General features: G+C 41.8%; 2 protein-coding genes across 2 annotated transcripts in view; both read left to right on the forward strand.

Moving 5' to 3' along the window:
• LOC115508163 overlaps positions 1-20,486 on the forward strand; it is a 142,039-nt gene that overhangs the window by 38,544 nt on the left and 83,009 nt on the right. Inside the window, exons 22-26 of the mRNA XM_036064353.1 lie at positions 546-650; positions 5,037-5,090; positions 6,079-6,183; positions 6,943-6,996; positions 8,420-8,524. Coding sequence (XP_035920246.1) covers positions 546-650; positions 5,037-5,090; positions 6,079-6,183; positions 6,943-6,996; positions 8,420-8,524 — 423 coding nt within the window. The remainder of the gene's footprint in view (positions 1-545; positions 651-5,036; positions 5,091-6,078; positions 6,184-6,942; positions 6,997-8,419; positions 8,525-20,486) is intronic.
• On the forward strand, positions 10,970-15,795 carry LOC115500365. Its single transcript, XM_030294690.2, is given in 2 exon segments — positions 10,970-11,331; positions 11,836-15,795. Coding segments are annotated over 2 exon segments (4,188 nt in total). The 5' UTR covers positions 10,970-11,016; the 3' UTR covers positions 15,709-15,795.

Genomic DNA, 20,486 nt, shown 5'->3' on the forward strand with positions numbered 1-20,486 from the left:
TACTATGAATTATTAAATAGTAATGCAGGCCCTTTTAAAGCTTATGCTTTGTAAACCTGTCCCCATGATCCCACTAAAGAAAGAGGTTCTTTTTAAAGAGCTATTATCTATTATTATCTATTATTGAGCCGCTTTGTACTATAGACACTTGATGTTCCTGCTGAAAATAACGTTAGTATATGTCAACAATTTGATGTATTTGCTAAAACAAGTCAACTGTCATGCTATATATGAGCCTATTTAAGTTATTAAATCCAAAAACTATACAGCATGCTAATTGACTATAATAAAATGCATTCTGGACAATTAGTTCAAGATTTCAGTTTTGTTTTTTTTTTCTGCAGACGGAAATTTCTAAGAACTAAAATCCCCAAACAAAAATTTTAGAAAAAGATCCCTTGCTTGCAAAAGAAAAATATTTCTGACAGGGGACACCCTTTATATTTCCACCTACACTACAGCCATGTGGGCCCATAGGTTATTTAAATATATAAACTGTATTTTTCTTTCCTTTGGCTATTTCTTGACCATTTTGCTTTTCTAAGTAGGGATTGTTAATGCCAATAAACTTGATTCAGTTTTGAAAACCATGGGATGGAAACTCACAGAAGATGAAATTAAGGATCTCAAATGCAACCTGCCCACTGATGGTGAGCATTGAAAATATTTTTTTTTTTTAAATTTTTTTTTTTCAACGTTTATTTATTTTTGGGACAGAGAGAGACAGAGCATGAACGGGGGAGGGGCAGAGAGAGAGGGAGACACAGAATCGGAAACAGGCTCCAGGCTCTGAGCCATCAGCCCAGAGCCCGACGCGGGGCTCGAACTCACGGACCGCGAGATCGTGACCTGGCTGAAGTCGGACGCTTAACCGACTGCGCCACCCAGGCGCCCCTGAAAATATTTTTAAGTTCTTTGGGAAAAATCTTACCATGATGATTAGATTCCCAGCTCATTGTTCTTTATGGATCTTGGTTATGGGATTGAAGAAGTTCTACCTTTTTCCATTATTCTTCTTCTCACATCTGAAGAAGGCATTGAAGAATAACCCCTTCTTGGGGGCTGGGGCAACTTTCTTAGTGTACTTCCTATTTGTAGAGGGCAGGAACCCCACTTTAAGTCATGAACAGAGTACCTTTTAGTTTAAGTTTTATACTAAAATAGGGTTGACTTTTATCTGATTGATGACGACTTGCTTAATGTGCCAATAGTTACATCTACAATTCTTGTTGAGATGTGCTTCTCATTAGATTTAATTGTAGACCCCTTGAGTTTTATCAGACTACCCTGGGGAGAAGCACAACCTAAGATGTTTGTTCCTGAATTATTTTTTCAAATTTGGAGGATTTACTAGGCACCATCTTAATCAAATCAGAGGTTTCAACAAAAGGAATGATGATCACACTCTTCATATTGTCTTTGCCAGAAGCCTTAGTTTTGAATGCCCTTGGTCACTAAAAGAAATTCCAGGTGTTATCTTCTATTTGTAGAAGATGAGAACTACTTCATTTTTTGTGCCATGTCGCACCCAGAATCTCTGGATTCTCTCTGTTCTCCTTTATCCTTGCTTGCTAGCCAGCCAGTTGTTTTCTGGGTTCATTTCTTTTTGTAGTAACTTGTCCATTGCTGCCAATATCAACCAGATACTCTAGTAACACTGTATTTCCTAGCTTCTTCTTCTTTTTTTTTTTTTAAAGTTTATTTATTTATTTTTGAGAGAAAGAGAGAGAGGGAGTGGAGGAGGGATGCAGAGAGGGGGAGAGAAAGAGAGAATCCCAAGCAGGCTTCCGCATGGAGCCCGATGTGGGGCTCGAACCCACAAACTGTGAGATCATGACCTGAGCCAAAACCAAGAATTGGGGGCTTACATGACTGAGTTACTCAGGCGCCCCACCCAGCTTCTTCTTTTAAAGTACAAACATATTCAGTACATTATCTACCTTCTAAGTTGTTGAAATTGATAAACTCACCAACACCATTGCAAGGCATGGGTTCATTCCAGCCTCCAGTAACAATTTCTTCACCAAACACTTCCAGGACCAGAGCCAATGCCACATAGTTTTGGTGTTTTTGCTACTACTTTTGTTGTTGCTAAGACAGCAACACACTTGTGGTTCCAGTTCCTTTTTTTTTTAAGTTTCTTTATTTTGAGAGAGACAGAGATGGCCTAAGCAGGGGAGGGGCAGAGTAAGAGGGAGAGAGAGAGAGAGAGACAGAGAAACCCAAGGAGGCTCCTCAGTGTCAGTGCAGAGCCCAACACTGTGCTCGAACTCATGAACTGTGAGATCATGACCTGAGCTGAAACTAAGAGTCAGACGCTCAACCGACTGAGCCACCCAGGCGCCCTGTGGTTCCAGTTCCTATTATCAGCTAGCTATGCTGCAGTAGCAACAAACAACCCCCAAATCTCAGTGGCAACAGAGTTTTTTTGCATGACACTCAATATTAGACACTGCCCATAGGTTGGCTGTCCATCTGTTCTCTACTATAGGACATAGGATGCAAGAACAGTCCCTGTCTGGACAGTGTCACTTTTGTAACAGGAAAAAGAGAGATGATGGAGCCATGTGATAGTTCTTAAAGTTTCTACTCAGAAGAGACTCAAATATTTCATTTGACAAAGCAAATTGCATGATATCATTGGGAACAGAAGTATAATCCTCCCATAAGACAGACTTGATACAGAGGGGAAGAGAATATTTGGACAAACGAGATATATTCTCTTAAAACAATGTATCTGAAAATGCAAGGAAAAACAATTTATACCCACTTTGATGCATTTTAAAACTGATTCCATAATTACAGAACATCTAGTCAATTTAATATATGGAGCCATCAAAAGAACCAGTCAGCTCTATTCTTATATACAAATATATGCATAGAATATCTCTAAAAAAGATACACAAAAAATGTCAATGTTTGTTCCTTAGAAGGAAGAGAATTCTGACAATGGAGATGTTTATAAAGGAGATATATTTTTCACTGTATTCTTATTGGTAACATTTGAGTTATGTAATTTATGCTTATGCTGCCTAGTAAGAATAAATTGATTTAGAAACATATTATGAGAAAAGCATGATTCACAAAAGGAAAAAATTGATAAATTGTACTTCATTAAAATTAAAAGCTTTCACTCTGGAAAGCTGTGTGGAGATGGTGGAAGACAACCTACAGTCTGGGAGAAAATATTTGCAAATGATACATCTGACAAAGCAGCAGCATCTATGGCATTTAAAGAACACGCAAAACTCAGCAATATAGGGGCATCTGGTGGTTCAGTCAGTTGAGCGTCTGACTTTGGCTGAGCCTCGTCTTGGGCTCTATGCTGACAGCTCAGAGCCCGGAGCCTGCTTCAGATTCTGTGTCTTCCTCTCTCTCTGCCCCTCCCCCTCTCGTGCTCTGTCTTTCTCTCTCTCTCTCTCTCAAAAATAAACATTAAAAGGTTTTTTTTTTTATTTGAGAAAACCTCAGCAATATAAAATACAAACAAACCAATAAGAAGATGGGGAAAATATATGAAACTATATGAATGAAAATACATTGCACCAAAGAGGATATACAGGTATCAGATAAACACATGAAGAGATGCTTGACGTCATTAGGTATTAAGGAAGTGCCATTTGAAACTGCAGTGAGATATCACTGCATACCTATCAGAATAGCTAAAATAAAAAATAATGACAACACCAAATGTTGATGAGGATGCTAGAGAAACCGGACCACTCATACTTGGTAGTGGGAAGGTAGTGATACAATCACTATAGAAAAAGTACCAGTTTCTTACAAAACTAAGCATAGAGCTACCGTAGCAATTACACTTTTGAAACTTAGGTTCGCACAAAATCTGTACATGAACGTAAGAGCCAAAAACTGGAATCAGCCCAAGTCTCCTTCAACAGGTAAATGGCTAAACAAACTTGTGGTACATACATATTATGGAATACTATCATTCATCAGTAAAAGTACACTATCTGATTCATGCAACATCTTGGACAAATTTCCAGATAGTTATCCAGATCTAAAAAAGCCAACCTCAGAGCTTACATACTGTAAGATCTTTACATATCATTTTTGAAATAACAAAATTTTAGAAATGGAGGACAGATTAGAGCTTGCCTGGATTTAGAGATAGGGGATTGGTGGAGGCAGAAGGAGGTGGATGTGGTTATAATAGGGTCCTTGTGGGACTGGAACTGTTCAGTATCTTGACTGTGGCAGTGCATACGTGAACCTACACAGGTAGTAAAATTGTCTGGAATTTAATAATACAGAGACATACATATGAGTACAAGTAACACTAAGGAAATCTAAATAACATCAGTGGATTTTATCAATGCCAGTATTCTGTTTTTGGTATTATTCTATGGCTTTGTAAGTCTTATCATTAAGGGAAGCTGGGCAAAAACGTACAAGGTATCTCTCTCTATTTTTTTCTACTAACTTCATATGCATCTACAATTACCCAAATAAAATTTTCAAAAAAAATATTAAATTGGAAATAAAATCTGTTAGTCTATCAGTGTGATAACTGCCCCCCCCCAATTGCTAATATAAAGGATTTGTCTTCAAAGTGCTTAATAATTTATCTTGTAATCCAAATGGAGGAAATAAATCTTTCTGAGTCTGTTAAAACATCAGGGAATATTGAATGAGAACACATTACCTGAGAAAATCACTGCTGAAACCCAAGTTTAAACATTTTTGAATAGCATGTACCAAACATAAACCCATTGTCATGGCCTGATAGAAATAAGAAAGTTCTTCAAAGTCTTAGAGCTAAAAAGTAGACCCTGGACAGTAAGTGGCTTTTGAATCTTATCCCTTGACTATTGTAGGTTTGATTTTTTATAGAAGAATTAAGTCATAGTTGTATTGTTGATGTTATATTTTTCATATTTAACCTCTTTACACTCATTCTCAAGAAGTGGGTAAAAGTAGAGAATATTATTAGTACGGAAGTGTTGCTGGAGTATTTTCCTCTCCTATTATTTGTGTGTTTCACTGTCTCTTTTTATTATTTGTATTTCTTCTTACAGTATATGGGAGAACTACAATGAAAAAGTTGTGTAGTGGATTAAAAGCTTTTACAGGTCAGTGGGAAGTTATATAAAACCAAGATCTGCAGACTTTTTGTAGTAGTATAGTTTTAAATAATATTTTTTACCATTCTATTGCTGATTTGTAAATTGTAGCTTTCAACCTTTTCTAATGAAACATTTGCTCCTAATGTCCCACAGTTTACCTTTATATATAGTAATTAAAAGCCTATAACTTACTAATAACTTCTGAACTTTCTGGAGTTTTTATACTAATAATACTTACTTCAACATTATTAATAGATTCCCAAATCAGAGTATATCAAGCAACAGCAAAATAAAGCTTTTTTTTTTTTTTTTCCATTCTTGGAACTGGAAAGAATTATGCTGAGTGAAATAAGTCAGAGGAGGACAGGTATCATATGTTTTCACTCATATGTGGATCTTGAGAAACTGAACAGAAGATGATGGGGGGGAGGGAAGGGAAGAAAATAGTTACAAACAGAGAGAGAGGGAGGCAAACCACAAGAGACTCTTAAATACAGAGAGCAAACTAAGGGTGGATGAAGGGGTGGGGGAGAGGGGAAAATGGGTGATGGGCATTGAGGAGGGCACTTGTTGGGATGAGCACTGGGTGTTGTACGTAAGCCAATTTGACAATATATTATATTCATTAAAAAAAGTTTATTTATTGTCAGTATCAAGAGCAAATAACATATTTCAGAAAAAAATTTAAAATATATAGTATTCTCTGGTAAGATGGATAAATGAATTAATGTTGATATTTCATTAATCAGACAGTTATTTAGGTAAAATCTATTCTCTTCTACTTTGACTTCTTGTCAGATTAAGAAATCATACTTTTCAGTATTTTTAAGCAAATTTGATATATGACCCTTCTCAATTCTGTATGGATGTATATATCTTATTATATCTTTGAACTTCCTCAAGTTAGGAAGAAACATGCTTAACACTATTAAATTATTACTTGAAATAATTATTCTATAAAATTCTTGAATGATCACGTTTCATATTTTCAAAGGAAAAAATATTAAGGTGCATCATCTATCAGATTTTGTGAGGAACATGGGTATTGAGCTAACAGATAAAGAACAAAAGAGGCTGCTAAAGAAGCTTCCAGTTGATGGTAAGCCATAAAGATACTTTAGTAGCCTTCTAGAATACTTAGCTTTATGGTACCATGGGAGAAGTTTTCAAAGTTCTCTTTAGGGGCGCCTGGGTGGCTCAGTCGGTTGAACGTCCAACTCTCGATTTTGGCTCAGGTCATGATCTCACAGTTCGTGAGACTGAGCCCTGTGCCAGGCTCTGTGCTGGCAGCATGGAGCCTGCTTGAGATTCTTTCTCTCTTTCTCCCTAGCTCTCTCCGCCCATCTCCCACTCACTCTCTCTCTCTCTAAATATATAAACTTAATTTTTTTTTAATTTCTCTTCTAGCATTTAAAATATATATATATTTAAAGTAATTAGAAAAGGCAGATTTTAAGTTATATCTATCAATCTATATATCTCTATCTCTCTATATAACCCAGGCCACCAGGGGCAAAATAAATGCTGCCATGTCATGCCTTCTAGCCAATGACAAAACTATTAGAAAAAAAAATGAAGGAATGTGATCAGGGGAGAGAATTTTAGAAGAATTGGACAAGAGAAATCAAAGGATAAAGAAACCAGCATAGAGAGACTGTCAACTGTTCTGTCAGGGGTTTAGAATGGCATAACTGTCACTATTGTATCCCGTCTCATTTTTTTGTTGTTATTCGAGGATGAATAAGAACATATTTACTCAGTAAATGAAAACTCTCCCTGAAATTCTGAAGTATATGTATTATGTTTCTGAGCATCTATAGAATGCTTTGTCTGACATAGAGTGTGATTTGCATTGTAGCTTCTGGGAAGATCTATCAAAATAGATTGTTGGATGGTCTGAAGTCTTTCAAAGGTGAGTTAATGAGCAGTTTGAGATTTAACATTTTAATTTATATCATTAGAGCTTTACCCAAGCCATCCTTTTATGAACTGATTTTTAAATGTAGTTTCTTTATTTTAAAAGAGGTATTTTGTGATGAGTTTTTTTAAATCTTTGTAGGTCCCACATTTTCTTGTATTTTTCATAACTTAATCTTGAAAGTGTAAATTGAATTCTAGATAGATAAAACAACACGTGAAGAGAATGGTAGGTAGTCTGAAAATTAGTTAAGCAAAGAAAATAAAAATAGTTTCTATTGTTAGAAATATTGGACATTGTTTCCTGATAGAATCCAAATCATAAATTAATGTTCATTATAATTCCTCTAAAAAGAATGTGTTTTTAGTGAGATTCAGTTAAGACAGAAAAAAAAAATGTAGGCAAAGGTACCAACTTGTGCCTAGGATTTGTTTTGGTTTTGCTTTCCCTCCTAGTGCTTAGTCCAAAAGAAGAGAAGAACATAAAGAGAATGAAGAAATGACTTAAAAGCTCTGCCACTTGGTACCTATTGAGAGGAGTCACCTGTCAAAAGAAGAGTGCCTCTTCGCATTCCTAGGCCCTCCAGAAGAGTGGGAGCAGGATTATTTTTTAATTTAATGTGGAAGTTGTCCACCATGCTGCCCATTTGATAGCATCTTGCTATGTGTCTTTATCAACTAAATCGTCACCTTAAAAATGAGGCAATCATAGCCAGATACTTGTCGGCCTCCCTGTAGTTCTCTTTCCCTATCTATCTAGTTTTTCTAGTCTCTAGGCCTCCTGTTTTACAATTTTAATAATAAATTTTGCTTTCCATGCACTCTGAGCCTCAGCTCCTGCTTCAGCTTCAGAACATTTTTAACTAAATTTTTAACATTTTAACTAAAGCCCTCTGTAAACTACCATGCTAGGTAGTTTACAAGATAATTATCTATTCTTTTTAACTAATACAAATAGTTTTCTATCTTAAAATATTCACCAAAAAATTGGTGTTCATAAACTGTTTTCACAGTATGGATAAACCAGGCGTAAAGTAATTGTCAAGTTCCAGTGGAAAGCAGTACAAGTTTTTTGGCAACTGAGAGTTTTTTTTCAAAATCCTTCTCTACTGCAAATTCAATTAGTTGTCTTTAGCTTAAGTTGCAAAATCCCTTCATAAATTATTTCTTGTCCATAGTTTCATCAAGGCAAAGCTTAAGGCTCTTTAACACGATGTTAAAATAGAGTTTGGTACTCATGTTTCAAAGCAATATTAATAGTACTGAAAAGGATTCTATTTTTCCTTATTCCTAGTTTTTTCATATTAATAGTAAAAACATTTTCAATATAATAGTAACAGAGCACTGATAGATTTCTAGTATTTAATGTTCTTTCATATTTTAATATTTTTTGTCATTCTTTATGTCTCTTTCCTAAGGAGGGAAGGTTGAAAGAAGTAAAGCCAATACTGTTCTGGAAAACATGGGAATTGTGCTCACAGGAGAGGGGCTTCAAAGTCTAACAGATAACCTACCAGTTAACAGTAAGCACTGTGGTTATTTCTCTGCGTTTCTGCAGAGCTTTGCCTGTGAATGTGCATATGAGAATTTTTGAAATTAGGATTATTTGATGCTGAAAGGAAATGTATCTTAGAGTAGAACCCATTCTAAAGTAAAAAGAAATCCTGCCTTGAAAAGAACAGCTTTAAATCCAAATGACAGCCCTGCCTTAGTTTAAAGCTAAAGTTCTCTTTTCTGCTTATTATGGATCTTTGATAAGAAATACAATTGCTGAGAAGTCTGTTTTGCTTGCTGTTTGCTACGAGCATTGTGAGGCCTTTCCTGAATGTAACCCGCTGTGTAGTAGAATGGGTTGTAAACCTTCCTAAATGTAGTCTGATATGTAATGGAATGAGTGATTATACATAAACTAACCGGCATTTCTCGCTTCTGTAAACCTGCTTGCTTAGCACATTCCCCACCTACCCTACCCCCTTCCCCCTTTTTTCCTCCCACAAGTAACGGACAAAGCCTTCCCGCCAAAGGACAGACAAAGGACGCCCAATCAGAGAACAACAAATGTCCTTACTTTAAAATCAACTAATCAGGCCCCTCATAATTTGAAACCTCCCCTGTGCTATTTGTCTCTGTCTATAAAAACGCTGTACCAACCCTGATCGTGGCCTCTTGCGTCACCGGCGACGAGTGCGCAGAGGACCAGGTTCGAACCTGCAATAAACGACCCTTGCCGCTTGGCTTTGACTTACGACTCTGGTGGACTTTTGTGGGAGGTTTCGGAACTTTGGGCATTACATTTGGAGGTCCCACCGAGATCCCCCCCGAGCCCACCAGACTTCTGGTCAACGGGTCGTATCTGATTCCGATCGGTAAGTAAGCCGGCTCTAAAGTTCTTCCTTTTCTCTCTGATCTGTGTTTCTTCTCTGGAGAACCGGTTCTGTCTGGAAGCTGGTGTGACCCTGGCGGACGCGCTATAGGGCACCCAGCCGGGGTCAGTTGGAGACGTCCACTGACATCTGGGGGCCTTCTTGGCCCGTCTGGGGGCCTTCTTGGCCCGTCTGGGGCCTTCTTGGCCCATCTGGGGGCCTTCTTGGCCCGTCTGGGGCCTTCTTGGCCCATCTGGGGGCCTTCTTGGCCCGTCTGGGGCCTACTTGGCCCATCTGGGGGCCTTCTTGGCCCGTCTGGGGACCTTCTTGGTCCATCGGGGGACCTTTTTGGCCCATCAGGATTCTTTTCTGTGGGCTGCTTACGCCCAACGCGCCTGCGAACTAAATACTTTCATTTTCTTTATGAACTACCAGAGTGCTAAGAAATATCTCTACGCGTCTAAAAGAAAAACCATCTAGGCATGCCAATTGTTACCCGTATTTTGATGTGATGTGTGTCTGTGTGTCTGTCTGTTAAACTGACTGGAATGATTGTTGGGAGTCAGGGGCACGCGCCTGACTTACCCTATGTGTAGTCCCACGGCATAAGCTACGGGATTCGAGTGGGCTCTAACCCGACTTCCGCGGTGATCCTCATACGGCTTAAGGCGGTCAAAATTTATTTTGATCCAAGCAGGGGGATTATACCTGCCCGCCCATGCTAAGAGGCACCTAAGTTCCCGAGAGGGACGCGGACGGGCGAGTACGCGAGTGCTTCTATGTCAGTCTAAATGTATCGTCACCCCTGGGCCCTTGTAATTACCGCCGTCCTAGCCACAACCCTCTCTGTTGGGCTGGCCGAGATGGCACCAGAAAGTTGGAACCGCTGCGAAAGATTCTTGTTAGTTCTTGTTTTTCTTTCATGGGTCGGATGTTTTATTGGAATTAAGTGTTTTCTCGGCTGATCAGAATTAATTATTCCATCCTTTGTTCCTCTCTCCTCCTTCCTCAGCTCCCTGCGGCTTTCCCTCCCGCCCCCTGGCCAGCGGCGCCCCTTCCCCCACGTCCGTGTTGCCCGCGCCCCCTTCTCTTCTCCTCTTCCTCAGAATCATAACATGGGCCAAACGCAGAGCACCCCTCTCTCCCTCCTTCTCACCAACTTCAGGGACGTAAAAGCTAGGGGACACAACTTAAGCCTAGACATTCGCAAAAGGAAGTTGATCACCTATTGCCGCTCTGAATGGCCCACCTTTGGGGTCAATTGGCCTACAGAGGGAACCTTCTGCCTCCCCGTGGTCCTTAAAGTAAAATCAATAATTTTCCTACCAGGGAAAGAAGGTCACTCGGATCAGATTCCCTATATTCTGGTGTGGCAAGATTTAGTAGAAAACCCACCTCCCTGGATGGCCTCTTTCTTAACAACAGGGCCATGCAAAATTCTAGCGGCTAAACCTATCAACCCACCCAAGCCGCCAACTCCAACTGCACCCCCTGTTCTCCCCGACAGCCAAGACTTACTTTCCCTTGACCCTCCCCCTTACCAGGTTCCTCCTCTCATTCCGCAAGCTGCCCCTATCCCTGCTGCGCCGGCAGAGCTTCCCGTAGCCCAGCCCATAGGAGAACTAGAGAATAGGGAGGCTCAACCCGCGCCCATGCCTAGTGGGGGCGAAGTCCAAAGGCCGGCTGGACGCACCCGTAGGCGGGCCCCTCATGAGCCAGGACTCCGCCTTCCTGACTCCACCGTAGCTTTACCCTTACGGGAAATAGGGCCTCCCGATGGTACGGGGAACCCCCGACTTCAATACTGGCCCTTCTCTACCAGTGACCTATATAACTGGAAAACCCAGAATGCCCGATTTTCTGACAACCCTAAAGATTTAATAAGTCTCTTAGACAGTGTTATGTTTACCCACCAACCCACCTGGGATGATTGTCAGCAGCTCCTCCGAATCCTGTTCACCACCGAGGAGCGAGAAAGAATTCAATTGGAAGCAAGAAAGCTGGTTCCTGGAGATGACGGCCAACCCACTGCTAACCTTGATCTCATTAATGCAGCTTTTCCCTTGACCCGACCCCCACAGGATGGCTGGGACTACAACACGGCAGAAGGTAGGGGACGGCTGCGCATTTATCGCCAGACTCTAATGGCGGGTCTCCGGGCTGCTGCACGCAAGCCCACTAATTTGGCAAAAGTGTATTCAGTAATACAAGGTAAGACAGAGAGCCCTGCTGCTTATTTAGAAAGATTAATGGAAACCTTCAGACAGTATACCCCCATGAACCCTGAGGCCCCCGAAAATCAAGCTGCTGTTGTAATGGCCTTTGTAAATCAGGCAGCCACTGATATTAAAAAGAAACTCCAGAAACTAGAGGACCTAGAGGGAAAACAGATTCAGGACTTACTCCGCATTGCCCAACGTGTCTATAATAATAGAGAGACTCCAGAGGACAGGCAACTTAAAGCCACCGAGGAAATGACCAAAGTCCTGGCCGCTGTTGTCCAAAAGCCCCTGGATAAACAAAAGTCCCTAGATAAGGACCAATGTGCCTATTGCAAAGAAAAAGGCCATTGGGCCCGAGAATGCCCTAAAAAGAAAAAGCCACGTCATGATCAAAAACCGTGGCAGCCAAAAACCACACCCGCCCTCTTCACTCAAGATGCAGAATAGGGGAGACGGGGTTCGGATCCCCTCCCCGAACCTAGGGTAACGCTACAAGTGGAGGGGAACCCAGTTCAATTCCTAGTCGACACAGGGGCACAACATTCGGTCTTGATCAGACCCCATGGAAAAATTTCTGAAAAATCTTCCTGGGTCCAAGGGGCTACCGGGATAAAAAAATATCCCTGGACCACCCAGAGGACTGTGGACCTAGGAAATGGAAAGGTCACCCATTCCTTCCTAGTCATCCCCGACAGCCCCTGCCCCTTATTAGGAAGAGACTTACTCACTAAAATGGGGGCCCAGATTCATTTTACGCCAGGGGGCCCCCAAGTGACTGGCCCTCACAACCAACCCATTACCATACTTACTCTAAGATTAGAAGATGAATATCGACTCCATCAGGGGCCACCCTCACAAAGTCAAAACATAGAGCCCTGGCTCCAGCAGTTTCCAGAAGCATGGGCTGAAACCGGGGGTATGGGGTTGGCTAAACATCGCCCAGCTCTATTCATAGAGCTGAAACCAGGGGCAGATCCAGTTCGGGTCCGACAATACCCGATGTCAATGGAGGCCAGAAATGGCATCACGCCACATATCCGTCGCCTCCTAGACTTAGGCATCTTGCGTCCCTGCCATTCAGCCTGGAACACCCCCCTGCTGCCTGTACGAAAACCTAACAGTGCGGACTACCGTCCGGTACAAGATCTGAGAGAAGTTAACTGCCGAGTCATGGACATACACCCAACAGTACCCAACCCCTATACCCTCCTAAATGCCCTCAGCCCAGGAAGACAATGGTATACTGTCCTTGATTTAAAAGATGCTTTTTTCAGCCTGCCTCTGGCCCCCAAAAGCCAAGAGCTCTTCGCCTTCGAGTGGTCCGACCCTGAGAGAGGCATAAATGGGCAACTCACCTGGACCCGGCTCCCCCAAGGATTTAAAAACTCACCCACCTTGTTCGATGAGGCACTTCACGAGGATCTGGGTGAGTACCGGAATCAAAACCCCGAAGTGACTCTCTTGCAGTACGTTGACGATCTTTTAATCGCTGCTGAGACTGCTGAAGCTTGTTTGCAAAGCACCAAAAACCTCCTCCGGACACTTGGTGCCCTGGGGTACCGGGCTTCAGCAAAGAAAGCCCAAATTTGCAGATCCGAGGTAACCTACTTGGGGTATCTGTTAAGAGAAGGCCAACGATGGCTCACTGATGCACGGAAGGAAACCGTCCTCCGCATCCCCCGACCCACAACGCGAAGGCAGGTAAGAGAATTCCTGGGATCGGCTGGGTTCTGCCGCTTGTGGATACCTCGGTTCGCCGAAATGGCTAAGCCTCTTTACCTCGTCACCCGAGAACAGGTGCCCTTTGAATGGACAGAGGAAACTGAGCAGGCTTTCCAGCAAATTAAACTCGCCCTGTTGTCGGCACCAGCCTTAGGGCTCCCCGATGTCTCCAAACCCTTTCATCTCTTCGTAGATGAAAACAAAGGGGTAGCCAAAGCAGTGCTGACGCAACTCCTTGGCCCATGGCCCAGGCCCGTTGCCTATCTTTCAAAAAGACTGGACCCAGTAGCGGCTGGCTGGCCCTCTTGCCTCCGTATGATCGCTGCTACAGCTCTAATGGTAAAGGATGCTGATAAATTAACTATGGGACAAGAGTTACATGTTACAACTCCTCATGCCATCGAGGGAGTCCTCAAGCAACCTCCTGACCGATGGATAAGTAACGCCCGACTGGTTCACTACCAGGGACTATTATTAAATCCCCTCAGAATCATTTATGCTCCCCCCCGAACACTAAACCCTGCCTCCCTGTTACCAGACCCGGACTTGGATACCCCCCTTCATGACTGCGCTGAGATATTGGCACAGGTTCATGGAGTTCGGGAAGATTTACAGGATCGCCCGCTACCAGATGCCGAAGTTACCTGGTTCACTGACGGCAGCAGCTTTGTACATCAGGGTCAAAGGTATGCGGGGGCAGCAGTCACAACTGAAACTGAGACTGTTTGGGCAGAACCTTTGCCAGCTGGCACCTCTGCCCAACGGGCTGAACTTGTGGCCTTAACCAAGGCACTGACTTTGGGAAAAGACAAGAGACTAAACGTGTATACCGATAGCAGATATGCTTTTGCTACGGCCCACATACATGGAGCTATATACAGAGAGAGGGGACTGTTAACTGCAGAGGGGAAAACTATCAAAAACAAAGAAGAAATATTGGCTCTTTTAAAGGCACTCTGGCTGCCTAAACGACTAGCCATCATACATTGCCCAGGCCACCAAAAACCGGTCACACTGGTGGCCAGAGGAAATAATTTGGCTGACCAGGTGGCCCGAGAGGTGGCCTTACAGGTGGACTGTGCTTTAATGACCACCCTACCAGACCCCGGTTCAGCTAGTTTACCAGAAAGTCCCACCTACACTAAAGAAGACCTAAGCTGGATCCAAAAATTGCCTATGACTCAGTGCCTTAATGGATGGTGGAGAGCAGCAGACTGTAGCATAATCCTCCCAGAAGAAATGGGAAATAAAGTCTTATCCAAGATGCACCGAGCCACTCATATGGGCACAAGAAAAATGCAAGACTTAATAAGACATGCTAGGGTCACCATTAAAGACTCTAGGACAAAAATTGAACAGATAGTTACTAGCTGTAAAGCTTGCCAATTAACTAACGCCACCAACCACGGGAAAAACCCTGGCTCCAGAACCCGCGGAACCAGGCCGGGAGCCTATTGGGAAGTAGACTTCACTGAGGTAAAGCCTGGAAAATATGGATACAAATATTTGTTAGTGTTTATAGATACCTTTTCAGGATGGACAGAGGCCTTCCCCACCAAGCATGAGACTGCGCAGGTAGTAGCAAAGAAAATGTTGGAAGACATCATGCCCAGGTACGGATTCCCTACCCTAATAGGATCAGACAACGGACCAGCATTCGTTTCAAAGGTAATACAAGGGATAGCGCAGTTTATTGGGGCCGATTGGAAACTACATTGTGCATATAGACCCCAAAGCTCAGGACAGGTAGAAAGAATGAATAGAACCCTAAAAGAGACCCTAACCAAATTGACCATGGAGACTGGCGCTAACTGGGTAGTCTTACTCCCCTACGCTCTGTTCAGGGTGCGGAACTCCCCTTACAAACTGGGATTAACCCCCTTTGAAATCATGTATGGAGTGCCCCCCCCTATAATTCCCAACCTACAGTCTAATGTGTTAACTGAATTTGATGATCATAAACTTCTTATTTCCCTGAGGGAACTCCAGCACACACACCAGGAAGTTTGGCCCAGATTGAGAGCCATTTATGAGAGCGGGCCCCCTCCTGAGCCGCATCACTACCGACCCGGAGATTGGGTATACGTGCGGAGACACAAGCAAGAGACCCTCCAACCACGGTGGAAGGGACCCTACATTGTGATCCTAACCACACCCACTGCTCTCAAAGTCGACGGGATTGCCACCTGGATCCATTACGCCCACGCCCGACCAGCTGATCCCTTTGCGGTTCGAGAAGACTTCGTGCCGGAAGCCAACACCGCCTGGACAGTTGACCAGAGTAAGACCCATCCTTTAAAATTGACTCTGCGTCGAAAACCGGACCCCGAAAACCGGCTGAGACCAAAGGCCTGGGTGTCCCATACCAAGACTGTTGCAGCAGCTCCTGACCCACAATGATCGGAGGAACACACATTAGCGTGCTCCTGCTCACCTCCTACGGACTGATAAGTATTGCGAGCAACCCCCATATACCCTATACTTTAACTTGGGAGGTTTCTAATTTAGAAACCCAGGAAGTCTATAATACTACCACAGCAGACGATACTCCCCTAAATGCCTGGTGGCCTGATCTATATTTTAACCTAGAGGACGTAGCCATAACCATGGGGGTACTTCCCCCCAATGGAAGCCGCCAGCGTCCTAATCCGTCATGGACCGGAACCCCAGAAAATGAAAAAGAGCGTATAAGATCTAGTGGGTTTTATGCATGTCCCGGGTTCAGAACAGGAGCAATGAAAAAAACCTGTGGAGGAATCGAATCCCTCTACTGTAAGGCTTGGAGTTGTGTCACTACCAATGATGGAAGCTGGAAATGGGAGGTAAAACCCCATTATATTGACATGAAGTTTGCCAGCCCCTGTCCCAAGCAAACCCGTGCCTGTAACCTTATTCGTATCAAATTCCTAGAGGACGGAAAAAAGGAGACGAGATGGATTACGGGACTAAATTGGGGAATTTACCTGTATCGGGGACCGCCTTACTTTGCAACTGTTATTCAGATAAGATTAAAAATAAAACCCAAAGCCTCACCAACACTACTAGGGCCAAACCAGTCAGTATGGCCCACAAGTAAGCCCAATACTACCCCGAGGTCCACAAATAAGGGTACTAATCCTCTGGCCACTCAGGTGGTCACTGTAACCGGGACTACTCCAAGAAAACCCCCAAAAATTCAAACCCCATTCAAAGATGACCCCTTATGGGTAATGATGAATACCACTTATAAGGCCTTAAACCATACTAAACCCAATGAAACAGAAGCTTGTTGGCTGTGCTATTCCACAAAGCCTCCATTTTACGAGTCAGTAGCAATAGTAGGAAATTATAGCACTGCGAACAACTCAGATGCTTGCAGTTGGGGACAGAGAAGACCCGGCCTCACACTACCAGTGCTTACGGGGAATGGGACATGTATAGGAACAGTGCCAACAAAATATAGCCACTTATGCATAAGTAACAGAAATATATTCAATACTTCAGAAAACTGGATTATTCCACCAAATAACTCATGGTGGCTTTGTTCTTATGCGGGATTAACCCCTTGTCTCTACAAGGATATGTTCAATCAGTCAGAATTCTGTGTAATGGTAATTGTGTTCCCAAAAATCATATACCACACAACTGAGTATGTAGACCAGATGTGGATAGCACCCAAAAGAGTAACTAAGAGAGCACTCATTACTGCAGGGGCTCTAACACTAGCCACCATATTCGGACTCGGGGCCATCGGAACAGGGACAGGGATCTCGGCCTTAACTATACAAAACAAGGGATTTAGTATACTTAGAGAAGCGGTTGACAAAGATATGGAAAGAATTGAAACTGCCATCACTTCGCTTGAAAGGTCCCTAACCTCCCTCTCGGAAGTAGTTTTACAAAATAGGAGAGGATTAGACCTGCTGTTCCTACAGCAAGGTGGTCTCTGTGCAGCACTAGGAGAAGAGTGTTGTTTCTATGCTGACCACACAGGAATAGTAAGAGATTCTATGGCCAAGGTCCGAGAAGGGCTAAATAAACGAAAAAAGGAAAGAGAACAGGAGGCTGGATGGTTTGAATCCTGGTTCAGTGCGTCCCCATGGTTAACTACCCTGCTCTCCGCTTTACTCGGGCCTCTAGCCATCCTACTTCTCGCTCTCACATTAGGCCCCTGCATCATAAACAAAATTATTAATTTTGTCCAAGACAGGTTCAATGCTGTACAATTAATGGTCTTACGAACTCAGTACCTACCGCTAGAGACATTACAAACAGAGGCTTAAAAGACCCAAGATTGGCTCTTTAGGCACAAGGAAAAGGGGGGAATGAAAAGAACAGCTTTAAATCCAAATGACAGCCCTGCCTTAGTTTAAAGCTAAAGTTCTCTTTTCTGCTTATTATGGATCTTTGATAAGAAATACAATTGCTGAGAAGTCTGTTTTGCTTGCTGTTTGCTACGAGCATTGTGAGGCCTTTCCTGAATGTAACCCGCTGTGTAGTAGAATGGGTTGTAAACCTTCCTAAATGTAGTCTGATATGTAATGGAATGAGTGATTATACATAAACTAACCGGCATTTCTCGCTTCTGTAAACCTGCTTGCTTAGCACATTCCCCACCTACCCTACCCCCTTCCCCCTTTTTTCCTCCCACAAGTAACGGACAAAGCCTTCCCGCCAAAGGACAGACAAAGGACGCCCAATCAGAGAACAACAAATGTCCTTACTTTAAAATCAACTAATCAGGCCCCTCATAATTTGAAACCTCCCCTGTGCTATTTGTCTCTGTCTATAAAAACGCTGTACCAACCCTGATCGTGGCCTCTTGCGTCACCGGCGACGAGTGCGCAGAGGACCAGGTTCGAACCTGCAATAAACGACCCTTGCCGCTTGGCTTTGACTTACGACTCTGGTGGACTTTTGTGGGAGGTTTCGGAACTTTGGGCATTACAGCCTCATTTTTAAAATTTAAAGTTATCAACATGTTTTCATACAGAAACCAGAGAAGCCAGAATGTTTATCTGAGGAATAGTCAGAATGTAGAATAAAACTTCTACGGATTAAATTTAAAAGTGATCATACGCTGGCTAATGCTTCATTTCTTAGTTCTTCCAATCTGAACCATTTGCTTTTTTGTCTTATGTGTTCTCCCTGAGTGATTTTATGAACCCCTACTTTTAACCATCTGTTTGAACCATCAGTTATATTCTTTCCAGTCTTCTCCCCAGTCTTCAAACTATTTTATTCTAAATCTTCTGAGACATTTCTGTTTATTCCACCCCAAATAGCTGTTCAAGGATAAAATTTATAATCTAATATATTCCATATCTTTTTAAACTGATCATCCTTTTTTCTGCTTCACTGACCCTGCCAGAAATCTCTATCCACTCAATTACTTGCTGCTGCCTATTTAAACTCCTAAATATTTTTAAAATCGGTTCCTACTCTTTAGCCCTGTATCGCTACCCTTCTTTCTATTTCTTTTTATCTCTTCTTAGACTGCTAGATAACTCTCTCTCTGCCTATAATTTTGTTACTTTTAAATCCACTCTACACACAGTGGGCAGAATGATCCATTTCTATGTAAACCTGATCATAAAACTAGTTGGGGTTTTTTTCTCCCCATCTTATCTTCCCCTCTTCTACTTTTCTGTACCTTCTTTCAAAACGTTGAAATAACTCAAGGCTCTGATGGGTTCTCTAAGTGATCTTACCTACTTTTTGAGCTCTGAATTCTATCTGTATGGTAATGAATCACTGATAGATATTCCTAACCTAAAACACTCCTTGGATCTCTATTTGGTTTATTTACTACCTATTTGCAATCTCCACTTGGATAGCTCAAATAACTTGTAACTTAACTTGTCTTAGTCCGAGCTCTTGATTTTTCTACTAAAACTCATCCCTTCCCAGTATCATTACAAGGCATCACCACTGGAGTTTGTCTTGTGATGTCTTTGTCTAGCTTTCGTATTAAGGTAGCACTAGCCTCATAGAATGAATTGGTGTTTTTTCCCACTTCTGTTTTCTGAAATAATTTATGTAGGACTGATATTATTTCTTTAATTATTTGTAATAATTTACCAAAGAAGCCATCTGGACATAGTCCCTTCTCTCTGAGAAAATTTCCAATGCTTAATTTTCTTGTGTGTTACAACACTATTCAGATTTTCTGTTTCTTTTTTGTTCCATTTTGGCAGCTTGTGTCCATTTTGGAATCTATTTCATGTAAGTTGTTTAATTTCTGGCATAAAGTTGTTCACAGTATTCCCTCTTTAGCCTTTAAATTACTGTTAAGTTCAATGGGTTAATCCTTTCTTTCATTACTAATTTTAGTCATCTGTGTCCTCTCTCTTTTTTTCTTGGCTAGTCAATTTTGATGATGTTTTTGAAGACTAAATGTTTGGTTGCATTGAGTTTCTCTGTCATTGTTCTCATATCCACTCTAATCTTCATTATTTTCTTCCTTCTGCTTGTCTTTGGTTTGGCTTGCTCTTACTTTCCTAGATGAAGATAAAGACTTAATTATGGATTTGAGATCTCTCTTCTTCTCTAACATAGTTATTTAAGGCTATAAATTTTACTTTAAGCACCACCTTTACTGTGTCTCATGTATTTAATTTTTATTCAGGTAAAAATACATTCTAATTTCTCTTGTAATTTCTTCTTTGACTCATGGATTACTTTGAAATGTGTTGTTTGATTTCAAAATATTTGAATTTCTCGGATTTCCTTTGGTTGTTCATTTCTAATTTAACTGTTGTGGTCAGCAAGCATACTTTGCATGATTTCAGTCCTTTGCATTTTATTAACACTTGTTTTACGATTTAGCATACAAGAGAATCAGACGCTCTTTGGAGTCTCCAAAAACTTCTAACAGTGTAAAGGGATTCTGTGACCAAAATATTTGTTTTAGAGCCTTTTTTTTTTTTTTTTTATAATTCTAACACTTGAGTCGTCCAAGGATTGGCATGTGTTGATTGCCTTTTCACTTGATAATTGATCTCATTTTCCTAACTTTTTGTATGTTAAATAATTCTGAATTGTATCCTCAACTTTGTCAACTATTTTGTTGTGTAGACTCTGGGTCCTTTTAAAATTCATTGAACAATGCTGGTGGGTTTTGTTTTAGCAGGTAATCAACTCTGAGATTCAGAACACAAATTCCATCTCCCATTTCTCTGGATGGTTCCAGTCTCAGT

This window comes from Lynx canadensis, chromosome E1, assembly GCF_007474595.2.
Source record: "Lynx canadensis isolate LIC74 chromosome E1, mLynCan4.pri.v2, whole genome shotgun sequence".
Taxonomy (NCBI): Eukaryota; Metazoa; Chordata; class Mammalia; order Carnivora; family Felidae; genus Lynx; species Lynx canadensis.